The sequence below is a fragment of the Chrysoperla carnea genome, chromosome 2 (genome assembly GCF_905475395.1).
Source record: "Chrysoperla carnea chromosome 2, inChrCarn1.1, whole genome shotgun sequence".
Lineage (NCBI taxonomy): Eukaryota > Metazoa > Arthropoda > Insecta > Neuroptera > Chrysopidae > Chrysoperla > Chrysoperla carnea.
The window spans coordinates 68,055,027-68,068,732 of NC_058338.1; the positions used below are offsets into that span (position 1 = coordinate 68,055,027).

Genomic DNA, 13,706 nt, shown 5'->3' on the forward strand with positions numbered 1-13,706 from the left:
CCTTAAAAATGTTAAAAAACACTTTTTTTAAGATATTGGATCACTTTGTATTTTAAAATTCACTGGACTTATTCCATTGATGTTAAAATATAAAATATATATAAATATGTATTCATTTAATATCAATGTTGGTTCTTGTAATATTACATATTTAAATGACTTGTTCTATGGTGCTTATATTTACACACTGTTTTTATATAAAACGAAATGCCGATCCGATGCCGACAATGTAAGCTAGCCTACAGATTCACAATGTGCTAGCTCTGGCTTGCATATAAACTTATAAAGTGAATCTTTTGCAAGATTTAAAATTTATTATTTATCGATTTTTAATACATGTTAATAGATTTTATATCAATTCATTTTACTTTTTTTTTTTATGTATATTATTATTATTATTTTATATTTAAATTTTGTTTTTTATATATTTAATAAATTCATAAATAAAATTAATATTCATAAAGAATTGTTTTATATGTATTAACTAACAAAGGGTCTTTTATTCTGTTTAAATTTATTAAACTTTTTTAGCACTTCAAAATTATAATACTCTTTAAGTCAACTCGAAATCTCCAAAATGTAATACATTGATGTGTTGAAATTTATTTTTTTCACGCGAAAAGAACACACTCTTAAACAATTTCATTGAACTGCGAGTAGAGGCTGCAATTACATCTCCTTTTCCCTGAATAATTAAATATGAATGTACATATAATCAAAACATCACAGTTTATCAATTCATTTTATTAACTTTTGACTCTCGGGCTCGAAGGGTCAAATATTAAAAAAATTGATTGTATGCATTGTAAATGCCATCATTTATTATTATCGGTAACTTGTAAGACTTGTGGACTACAAGCCAACGCTAAAAAATTTTGGCTGAAACGACCCACCAAAAATCATGCTCCTATATGTAAAATTAAGTTTAAGCACCATGGTGTCAGCAAATATGTACGACGTTGCTGGATACAAACTTTGCATAAATATTCAAAGCAAATTGCATTAATTCCGTACAGAAATAAATCACGTAGGCCTTGGAAATTGATGATGAGTACGGTATTTATGTTATTGGGTTCGAATTCTTATGCAAAGTTAGTATCAAGCACGGGTGTTCATATTTGTTGGTACAGGGGTGAGACACCAAGGTGTGTGAGATTCATTTTTTCACCTGTACTCACCCGTACCACGCAAAATTAACGCCATGGTGTTTAAATATACTTTTACATATAGGAGCATCTTTTTCAACTTTTAAAATTTTAGCATGGGTGTGTAGTCTATTGCTACTTCTACCAGCTTCTACATTAGAACAATTCAGTTAGAATCAACACTAGTACCATGAGAATTGATACCTAGGACAATAAACGCAAGAATATCCTATCTATTGATGTGTATAAAAATAAAATTTATTAATAAATAAATATTGAATCGAATTGAAATGTTGTTGATACGTGTGTGATTGGAAATAACCAATTAAAAATAATTATTTACTTCACCTATATATTTCACACGATTTTATTCTATAAATCATAACTAATAATAATAGTCTTAAAAACTTTTATTAATACAGATTACCTAGTTATGATATATACACAATATTTTTTATTTTTTATTTTATTGAACTAAAGAAATTCAATATTGCTATTTTTAATCATAATAATATTCAAAATAACATAATAATTTCTAAATATTTCATATAAAGAATGATTATTTTTATCTCATTGTTCACTATTTTTACACACTTATTTTCCTTTCTAACCCCCGAAACAAAACATTTATTGGGGAGTGTTCTTAATTATATTTCGAGTGCGAGGTTAGAGTTCCGTACCCAGAACAAATGGCGAAAGATCTTCAAAATCGTTTTCGGATCAGTTTGGAGAAGGCTCAAAAGAAATAATTTAATGGAGAGTATTTTTTAATACGTTTCAAGTTTTGGGTTTCGTAGCCAAAAAAGTTCTTAAAATTTTTTTAATTTTGTAAATTTCACTTGTTAGATGTAGTAGCTTTTTACAAACTTGGGACTAAACTTAATATACTATGTATATTTCATATATACATGGTATAATGGCAAAAAACAATAACAAATCAACTCAAAAAATACTTGAAAAAATTTACTCAAAAACGTAATAGTGAAATGTAAAATTAAATCACTTTTGTTTAAGAATAATTTTGCTAAAAATCGACTTGTAACTTTCTTAATCACCCTATGTTTTCCAGTTTAACCAAAATAATATTTTTGTGGTTTGAAAAATATCTAAATAAAATAATTGAATATAAATAATGTAAATTAACATAAAATATATAATAAATATAAATATATTTTTTTTAAATTTTAATATGCATTTCAATAGCTTTATGCTTTATTATATAAACTAACATTATATAAACCATTATATTGTAAACGTATTTTCAATTATATTATTGTATGTAAATAATAATTATTGTAAAATTTTAAACATGTATGCAAAAAAAACTATATGTATGACATTTAAAATGACAACATTATAAATAAAATGAAGATGATTCTCTTTATTTTCAATTTGAAATTTTTTTAAAATTTTAATCAGAAATAAATTACATTAAGTATAAGTTGCATTTCCTTGTTGATTAAACATTGTTAAATTCACGTGTGAATTTTTTACAAATAGTATTTACTTTCAATATTCAATTCCCTCAATAACAAGTAAGGAAGACCTCCCGCTTGTTGCCTGTAAATTCTACAAGTCTTACATAAAATCATAAATTAATATGGGTTTGTTAACAAAAATAAAAAGGTTGGTTTAGTAATGAACTGGATTAACTGTTAAAATACCCGGTACAAGGAGTGTTGATTACCAGCACTTGCATTATCTAGTATTTTTTGAATTTACTTGCTTTGAATCGTATTTGAAGAAAAACAAGTGACAACAAACAATTGACTTAGTTAGTTGTCCATGTATAGACAGTGTTGATTACACTGTCATATTACACAAACCTACATGTCACACATACAAAACTAATATTCCCATATAATACATACTATATTTTTTTCGCCTAATTTGTGCCCTTACGGATAAACAGTGTCTTTAACGACAAAATATTTCATTCAAAAGTTGTTTATTTTTTTATCACAAACATTTTTTGCATTAAAACTTTTTTTTCTATCTCTAACGGTTTACAAGACCCAATTGATCTATGTTGCTCATTTACGAACCCAACCTCACTTTTTACGTCCTGAGCACGCTATAAAAATTACAGCTTGATATCTTTTTTTGGTTTTGAGATATCGTGTACACAGACGGACAGACGGACAGATGGACAGGCAAACAGACAGACAATCGGAAATGGACTAATTAGGTGATTTTATGAACACCTATAAATTTTGTTCGTAGCATCAATATTTTTAAGCATTACAAACTTGGGACTAAACTTAGTTTACCTTGATATTATATTACCATGTATGTATAATGGTATAAAAATATTTCCCCGAAATGGATTTCATATAAAATTAGAATCAATAGACCTAATATTCTCAGCTTACTTCAAATACACTCAATCACCATTTTGCCTTGTCAAATGTCTACATGGTTTTTTTTTAATAAAAAGCAAATGAAAAACTTTAACTCAACACTTAATGTGGCCTATTTATAAAAGGGATTTCAATTGATATAGAAAGCCTGTTTTATTGCATTAAAAATCTCTTGTGTCTTCAGAAAACTTTAAAACTTTATTTCGATCGGTACTCTTATTAATTTATTCAATTAACTCTCTCACTATTAATACGACTGGGTCTCCAACTACAATGTAAATCTTTAGTAATTGATAGACGTTGCCACTATAATAATTGATTAAGAATTACAACCATTTTCTATAAATTTTAAATAGCAAAATTAATTAATGTCAAAAAGAATATCAATATAATATATTTATGGGTATATTTAATTGGTTTCAATTCTCTACTGTTTGTCTAATAGACCGAGCGATTTTAACAGAAATAATTCAATGGAAGAGCATAATTTGCTCATTTGCGATACATTTTAATTAGAGATTAAAAATTTTACGCGTTCGGAGATGTTTCTTAAACGGTCCTTATAAATTAATTTATAAAAAACAAATATCCTTCTTTTAAAGAAGTAACACACATCTTCCCCATCCCTTAGCACGTTATGAATACACGCTTATTGCCCCCCCCCCCATATTTTTGTCCGAAAACCAACGACCCCATAAAATTTTGCCTTCCACTTTAAGATCTATCTCTATTTTGAGTACGTATTTTAAAAGGCAGGCTGTATTCTGCTATTCTATTATTTCTGTTAAAATCGATAAGTCTATAAAATAAATTTACAATATTGTGTTCCTGTTTGTTAACATGAAAACAATTAGAATTTATTAGACTAGTTTTTAATCTTTTTTATAATTTATTTTAAATATACTACTTCCATAGTATTCAACAACTTACTTGCCCATGTGATGATTTGCAATTAAATTTTTACAACACACATTTTAAAAACTAAATATTATTTTTGCACATTTTACGTTTCTAGTAAGAACTGGAATTTGTTGCTTGCATTTGCACTATAATGTACTTTTTTTATTTCTTTTTATCTATTTTAGTTTCTAATGACCTTAGATTTCATGAATGTTCGTTCCTTTATTAATATTTATTGTCTATTTGAAATTAATTGGTTTCAAATAACGGTTTAATGTCATACATCAAAAAAAATCATGTAAGGTAAAAATTTTCAAAACTGTCCGCAATCTAGTCTGTATACTTTTTATTGATTATTTATAAGCACTGAGGTTCTATGTATTTGTGACCCATCAATGTATTTGTGAATCAACTCAGTTGACCCATTCTACTTTTTCGGTTGCACCTACGTAAAACTAAATGTCTTATTTTTTGGAAGTATGTTTCTAATCGAGCGTTTGGTGGGTGAGGGTAAACAAAAAAAAAGTGTCTAACACTGACAAAAAAAATAGAAACAAAACGAGAGGTATAAATTATGGTTAATTGAAAATACAAATGATTGTAATTGTAATTAATTAAAAATATTAATATTGTGGTACCTTGCAAGATTAGTTTCTTGTAAATAGTTTTTCTTTTTTTATCTTACGATACTGTTTCCATTTCTGTGCTTACGTAATTGTGGAAATTTAAAGTATTAATTTAAGTAATCAAATACTTGTTTTATTGTTTAAAGAATATTATACCTACTTTATTGTATGAATTAATTGTAATATACATTTCCCACAATTTGTTTGATCAGGATATTTAATATGACATAGCAAAAAGTTTCCTTGTACTTACTTTAAATAATCTCTATTATGTTTAACTTACAACTCATTTCTTTGAATAAAAAAACATAAATTTTGGACAAAAAATAGAAATTGACAAATTGTAAAATATTTTTGCATACTATCAGATTTATGTCTACATGTCAGATTTTGGGGTCGTTTTAATTAGAAGTACTTTTTTTGGTTTAACTGCCCAACCAGCAAACAAATCAAAACATGTGATAAGGAACATAGCTCCAAAAAAAAAAAAGAAAAAAACAGTTTCAATTCTTATAATGGACGTAATTTACTTATGATGATATAATGTTTGACTAAATAAACTGATTATAATAAACATACTAAAAACTAATTTTCCTAAACATTTATTATATTTATATATATTGTTAAATAAATAGTTATAATAATATATAAATATAATAATGTATTTATTTTATAATATTAATTGAAATATGAAATTGAATGGCCATTATATGTAAGAGTAGAAATGTTTTTTGTTTCAGAAGATAATGGATCACATGGTGGAATAGGCGGTGATGGTAAGTTTAAGTTTTATATTTATTTATTTATTTATTAAATATACAAATACAATTTTAATAAATTATCATGTTCGTTAAATTATAAAATATAAATCGGTAACAAATTAACATTTTAAATTGTAATATTAAATTTACCATATTTGTTTTATATCTATTAGTATTAGATTGAAGTTTATCTATTTTTATGTCTTGTAAAGTCAATTTATTGTGTGCCATGATTACTTTAATGTAATTTAATTAATTTTCTCATTATTTATGGTAATTTTTAGTGATTTTGTTTATTTATTTTTTCGATGATACATTCAGAATCTTTCTCTAGACAGTCGCTTCTCAAATCAACTTCATAGCTGTACAAAAATACCAACAAGAACATATATTCTTAATATATTCTTAATTTAAATAAATTTTTACTTGCTATAATTTAATTTGTAAACAGTGGAATACTTATTCTCTTGAATTAAGTATTGAAATCGTTCATTCAAGTAATATTCATGTGATCTGTGAAGTGAGGCTTATGCAAATTATTGATGAAAAAACTAAGAACTGTGCCAAATGCAAAACTCTATTTGACTACTTTTTTGAACACATTCAATCTCAAAAGTTTGGGTCTTTGCCTTAAACATAGTCTTATCCTTTCAAGTTTTGTTTGGTCTAATTAAAGCTTACTAGCTAGAACACAGTAGGGGGCAACTGTTTGAGACAGAAGGTACCAATTATAGTAGTACCAATAAATTATAAAATACTTTTCGATATTCAGTTTAAGGCTTAATAGTTTTATTACTAAGATAGAACAATTTGAATAAATCGGTTGTATCCTCTGACATATACCAAATTACCTAAAACAAGTTCTCAAAATTACTAAACCATTTTTTTTATCTTTATATGCAAAAATCTAATTATTGATTTCGCAACATTTCAAAGATACCACGAAAAAATATTTTGTTTTTAAAGAAAAGATCGAGAGGTGTCGTGACACACTCGGTAGGAACTGTATTCCTTTCGTACCTTTGTACATTATAAATGTAGCGCTTACTATTTTTATTTTTTATTTACAAGATATTTTTCTTAAAATTTAAGGTATTAATTTTAAAAGTTAACTACTTGTTTGATTCTTTAACTTCCACAAATCAAATTTTTTTAATGATAAAACATAAAATTTTGACAAAAATACAAATTCACAGTTAAAAAAATATTTTGACATTTTCTCAAGATCACCTAGATGTCGGTTTTTGATATCCATTGCAGTTTTTTTGGTTTTAACTCTAGCCAGCAAACAAATACCGTGCGATAACGAAAATAGTTCTATAAAGATAAATTTTTATTCAGTCGAAAACAACAAAATTATTTTTCAATTCCATCTAGGATTAAATGAGTTCAGGACCTTTCGTAGGCAAATACATGTACAAAACTACACCTTACATAATAAAATATGATTTAAAATATAAAATATTTGTCCAATAAATTATTAAAATATTTTCAAACAGTGCACTACCAACTAGTGTAAGTAAGTAAGTTTGTAGAACCTACACATATTTGTAAATAAATATATTTTTATAAAATAAAATATAACACATATATTTATATATTTGAATGAATATATAATTATAAATGATTATTGGATACATAAATAAAATTAATATTGCCTACACTTATGCCAATAATACATAATAACTACAAGATGTATCAGTAACAACGTTACTTATTGATACATCTTTGTACCTACTAAATCTAACTTATAAACTTTCTTACTATTCATTCAGAATGTCTTTTTTTCCAAAAATGTAGTATTTAAAAAAATTATTTAGTCCTTCGAGCCGGATCGATTTCATTAAGTATACTTATCAATTGCACAGTTAGTAAATTAAGTTTTATTGAGAAATTTTCAGAGTTTTTAGACATGTTCATTGCTTGGCCAGGAGACAAAAGATTCATTTAATCGGGTCTGTATAGATTTAATTTTCTTGAGAGCAATTTTGTCACAAATAATTTTTTTGGCAGAATTCACACATTATTTATTAACTGGGAACGTACTTCTGAATAAAGAAACGACTTTCTAGAAAATTATCTTATTTTGTGTCATCATGAATGACACTGTATTATGTCTGTGTTTAAAGGTATAAGATATATATTTTCAGTCATTAAAATTAGTTATTTGTTAAAGAAAATTATAAAATCGCTATTCAATCAGACTGACCTAATTTTTAATAAATAATATATAACTATTCTATACCTATAAAGTAATAATAATGAGTAATTTTATAATTTCAATTCATTATTTACTTTAAATATTTTTGGTCCGGGTGGCGCACGGGAAATATCAGGCGAAGATATCTCTTATTTACTGTTTTGAATCAATACTTAATCTTGTAACCGCAATCAGGGAGGAAATGTAAAAAGCAAAAGTTGAAATAACTCCTGGGGGGCTTTTTTGATATGATTTCGATGGAAAGTGATACACTTATCTGTTTTGTATCAAGCTTTGTTTATCTACCGGGATATATACACCTCCAAAATCATGAGTTTCATAAAGACAGGTGAACATAGGCTTTAGTTAAAAGGTGGATAGATCATGGTTCCCTATCTATCGATGCATTATAGGTCGGAAAAATTTTCCCCACAATTATTTCAATTTTGGAAGTTTATATACCCCCCTGGCTGAGATTATAAAAGCGAGTATTAGTGCAAACCTGTAGATAGAACAAAATATGTGACTGGGTATAAAAATCTCGACGAAATCACCACGCAGATATTTTTCCCGTGCAAATCCCGGATGAATAGATTGATTTGTGTAAATATCTAGATAAATTAAAAATCATTTTGTTGTTTACACTTGTATAGATTGATTTCTATTTCAAAATTTAATATTTATAAAATTTTTATTGTTATAAGTATATTTCCTTCTCAAGGTTATATCAACAGTATACACAACCATCTTTTTTGACTCTTAAGTAAGCACAAGCAATCTGAAAAAGACGTTCTTTAGAATGGGTCTCAAGGATATTTTCTTTTGAATATGTTCGTATATATTCCTTTGCAAAGGTTACACAGAATCTAGTATGATCGTAGAAAAAGTTACTGATGAATATTCTTTACGCCAGAACTTCGTGAAAATACCCATATCTTCAAACTTAGAAAATTTTATTTGATATTTATTTATCTAACTGATTGGATCAAGATACCAAATGAGAGACATTTGAAAAACTTTTTGTGGCTTCATACAATACCCACAAGATTTAACCCAAGCGGACAGACTATAATACAATCTTTATAAAACTTATCATCGAATAGATTAGAAAATAAAATTAAATATTCTTACATTTCTTCTTTTTCGTTTTTATCAGTTGTCACCGTATTGGGAACAAATTCAATTAACATAATCGATAATTATTAAATTTAAATACTTAAACGGTAATAATAAAATTAATCAATTAATATTATATTTAATATAAAATATTCACAAGCCATCTTCGATAAATATAAAATTAGACGATGATTACAATGATATCCAAATGATTGTCGTAAACCACTAGATTTTATTATACTCTCATCAGTCACTATTATTATTTTGAATATCAATGTCGTCATTTAAAAATCCGCCTTCATTCGTCGTTGTCGCCGCCGACATAGAGGGGTAAAACGAGTAAATGCGGTTTTAAAATAAATTATAATTTAATGTTTATATATGTATTAATCATAAATACATATATACCTGAAAATATTGCACAGTCAAAGACAAAGAAACATTTACAATGTAAAAAAACTAAAATCACATTCCAGAACGACAATACATTCAATATTCAATATTTTAAAGCATTTCCATTCCCTATTAGAACTTTATAATCAAGTGTATAACTAACCCAACCACGTCTAAGCTTATTTAGATTTTCAAACTTGACTGAATCAATAATGCATTCAATAAGATCAAAATAGTGTATTAAAATTTTTCTCACAACTTTAATGACTGGTATTTTTTATCCTCCGAACTAAAAAAAGGGATGTTATAAGTTTAACCACTATGTGTGTCTGTCTTCCTGTAGCGCCTAAACGAATGCACCGATTTAGATTTTTTATTTCTTTTGAAAGATTATTTAATGGGGAGTGTTCTTAGTTATGTTTCAAGAACGAGTTTAGGGTTCCGTCCCCGGAACAAAAACTATAGGTGATGATCCTCAAAATCGATCCAGTTTGGAGAAGGTTCTAAGGAAATAGGTAATTTAATGGAGAATGGTTTCAAGTGCAAGTTTAGGTTTTCGTAACCGAAAGATTTCTGGGGGGTTTTATAAATTTTGTAGTTTTTATTTGTTCAACTTAATTATAACTATATGAAATGTGTTTGGCTCGATAAACCAAAGCAATGAAAAATTTAATATTTAATAAGAATTGAAAATTTAATATCCAGCAAATTGTGAATCTAATTAAAGATTCTTTGAATGATCTATTCCTTCTGCCATTAAAATCATGCCACAAACATGTACTTACATTTAAGTATTAGAAACATTTGACACATTCATTTTTTATCTTGAATCAGATAGTAATTACAATTATATTATTGTACTTAGCTATGTATTCATGTATATACATACTTACTATGTATTTGTGTATATAAACATACCTGTAAGTAATATTGTAAACAAAGTTATTATTAGTTAGGTGAATGAGCCTTTGAAAATTAATGACAGATTATTATTAATTCTTTTATATATTTTATAGATAGGTAAGTAGGTACTTACTATAAGCATATAAATAATATACTAACCAACATGTAACAAATGTATTTAAGGTGTAATATAGTAAATATTTTTAATATTTTGTTTATTAAATTTCTATTTTAAGATTTTCAAATTCCTAGAATAGAAACTTAACGAAATTCATAAATAAAAAGTAAAAACAAACACAATAAACATAATAAAAAATTAGTTTTAATAGTGGCAGTAATTTTATAATAATTAATATTGGCAACAAACCTTAATGAATTTGACAAATAACTCTAATTCTCAAACAAATACTTTTTCATAGATTTAATTACTTGGTCCTTCGAGTCGGATTCACTTATAATATAAAATATAAAATAAAAAGTAAGAGGACTAATAGCTTCTGTATGAAGTATCTCTATTTTTTTGGAGGGTTGGATGAAATAACGCATTACTTTCCATTTCTGTGTTCTGTAAGCCCCCAATATGTTAACCAGCTTTCTATCGATGTACTCATTAATTAAATATCTATCTGCTTGTAATATTCTTTGAACAATATCCGTGTACAGATTCCTATTTATAAGCGCATGCATACACATGCTATTATATATTATAATATATTTGTTGATTCATGTCTATTGCTAATAACTACTAAGCTACTGTAGTTTATTATTAGCAACATAGTTAACTAAATGTTAGGCAGTTCTATACTATATAAACGTCAATACAGGATGACGTACAAATATTAATTAATTAATCAACATCAAATCTTCAATTTTTTTTTTTAAATAAGAGATACGGCAACTGCGTACTTCAACGAATATATTTTGGAAAAAAAAAGAAGTTTAATTTTACGATTAATAGTAATTGATTATTTTAAATGTACTGGCAATAATTAATTTCAATTAATTTTTAGTTTTTGGCGTCACGATATTGTCTTTAATACAAGTCTATCCGGCTCGAAGGACCAAAATTTAAAATATTATATTGGAAGCATTGTTAATTATTTACTATTTTAAGAATTAAAAACTATGTTATGATGTTGGGCACTTTGGGGACTTTCTGTATAAAATACAGGTTATATCTATGTCTATCTGTATATCTATGTAAATGTTATATTGTGAAATGTACCATTACCAAGTGGTAATTAACCAATGGTTTGTTGGACAGTTAGCTACAAACCACATCTATGTATAATATGCAATGCACACACAAAGATAGATTATAGATACTAATTGATGCAATGGGTAATCTACCCTGAATTCTGTGTACATAATATAAATGAACTTAATATTATATTATTTTATATATATATTATACAGTATATAATTTAAATTATGTTGGTATCACTCAACTCAAGTAACTCAGTAGGCTCGTAATAATAATATTCAGGAAGAATTGAATTATAAATATAATTTGATAAACCACATTTATTTCAAGAATTTGTTTTATTTTTTTTATTTGTTTTAATCATGTGATAACTTTTTTCAATTATTTTGATGAAAAAAAGAATTATAATAATGACGCATTATGTTGTTTTAGATATTTTATATTTCTTCCACATTTTTTATAATTTCGCAATCGAATAGTTTTGAGGGTCACACCAACCGCTTCCTGCGTTTATAAAATAATTTCTAATTGTATCTCTTAAGATATAATTCTTTCTGATTTTGTTATAAAAGTTCCATCACAATTGATCTGAGGTCAAGTGATTTTCGTCAATTTATTCGATGACATCTAACCCACACTTCTCAGTAGTCCTCCAAACCCGGATAAAAGTCGGGGCACCGCTTTTCTGTTTCTCTCAACGCTGTTGAGTAAAAGTGTAACGAAGATATTCATAAATAAGCAACTGAATAAGATATTGACTTACTTTGTTTTGAAAAAGTAATTGTAATACTTTGGCCAGTTTTGTATGGATCTATCGGATATCTTGGAGAAAATTAGAGAAGGGGACTTATCCAATGATTCTTCACACGATAACATTTTCAAAATAGTATTATTCATCGCCTTGTTTCAAAGGTTTAGATAAAAAAAAGATTTTACACACAAAATTTTTGATATTATTTGGTAACTATTGTTACTACTGCTGGAGTATTTTTACTAACTATGCAAACCCAAAACTTTATAGTGTGTTATACCAATTACAAAAGATGTTCGACCGACAAAAGGGACGTTCAATTAAACTTTCACTACATTTCGCAAATAATATCAAACAAATCAAATAACCTTGACATTACTACATTCAACATATTACGATTATAATCGCAAGATGGTTTTAAAAAGAACAAAAAAAAAAAAAAGTTTAAAATACTTCTTTGATCTTTTTGCATAAAACTCAAATCAATACATTTAATCTTGATTACTGTGCATTTAAAAAACTGCATACCAAACTCCACTACTCGATAACCTCATGTACACATATAAATATATACTTAATATAATTATGATATTTATTATCTTAAAATCATATCTGACTCCATGCATATATAGATAGGTTTTAATTAATTAATATCTATATTAAATAAAATTAATTATAATATGTAACAAACAGAGGTTTTAGTTTTATTTTTCTTCCAATCTTCGTGTCATATTTAAGTTGTTCGATCTCTGAAAGAAAGTTATTCTATTCTATTCGAAAATTAAATTTATTAGAATCGTTCCAAATATATTTGAACCTTCAAGCCGGATACAAAATTCCCCGGAAGTGGAGCGATCTTTTTCACGAGACTGGAAATACTTATGATTGAGCGTAAAAAAGTTAAAATTGACAAATATTTATAATATTTGTTATTCTAGGAAGATCATTGCAAATGAAAAGTTCAAATAGAAGATAAACTTATATAGTCGTTTTCTGAACCTAAAATTGAAGAAAATCGAAATTGCTAATCTAACCATAGTAAAGTACAACAATTTCTTGTGGGTTATGTATATATATAAAGCACTTATTACCTATATATTTGCAGCGTTTATAATCGTATTCGGCTTGAAGGGCCAGAGATATTTAAAACACCAACAAACCTTCACTGTAAACATGGTCAAAAAAGAATAAATGCGTCTTATAACCAATTTATTGATGCAAAATATTTTTAATCAGTTGATGACAATTGACAGATGGAAAAATTTAGTTTTACTTAAATTTTGAGTTGAATACTAAAGTACTCGATACATTCCGTACATGGCAAATAAAATATCATAGTTTGTGATT

The 13,706-nt window shown here is 26.5% G+C and overlaps 1 protein-coding gene across 1 annotated transcript in view; it reads left to right on the forward strand.

Moving 5' to 3' along the window:
• Positions 1–13,706, forward strand: part of LOC123292220 (paired box protein Pax-5) — a 248,552-nt gene that overhangs the window by 43,701 nt on the left and 191,145 nt on the right. Inside the window, exon 3 of the mRNA XM_044872788.1 lies at positions 5,754–5,807. Coding sequence (XP_044728723.1) covers positions 5,754–5,807 — 54 coding nt within the window. The remainder of the gene's footprint in view (positions 1–5,753; positions 5,808–13,706) is intronic.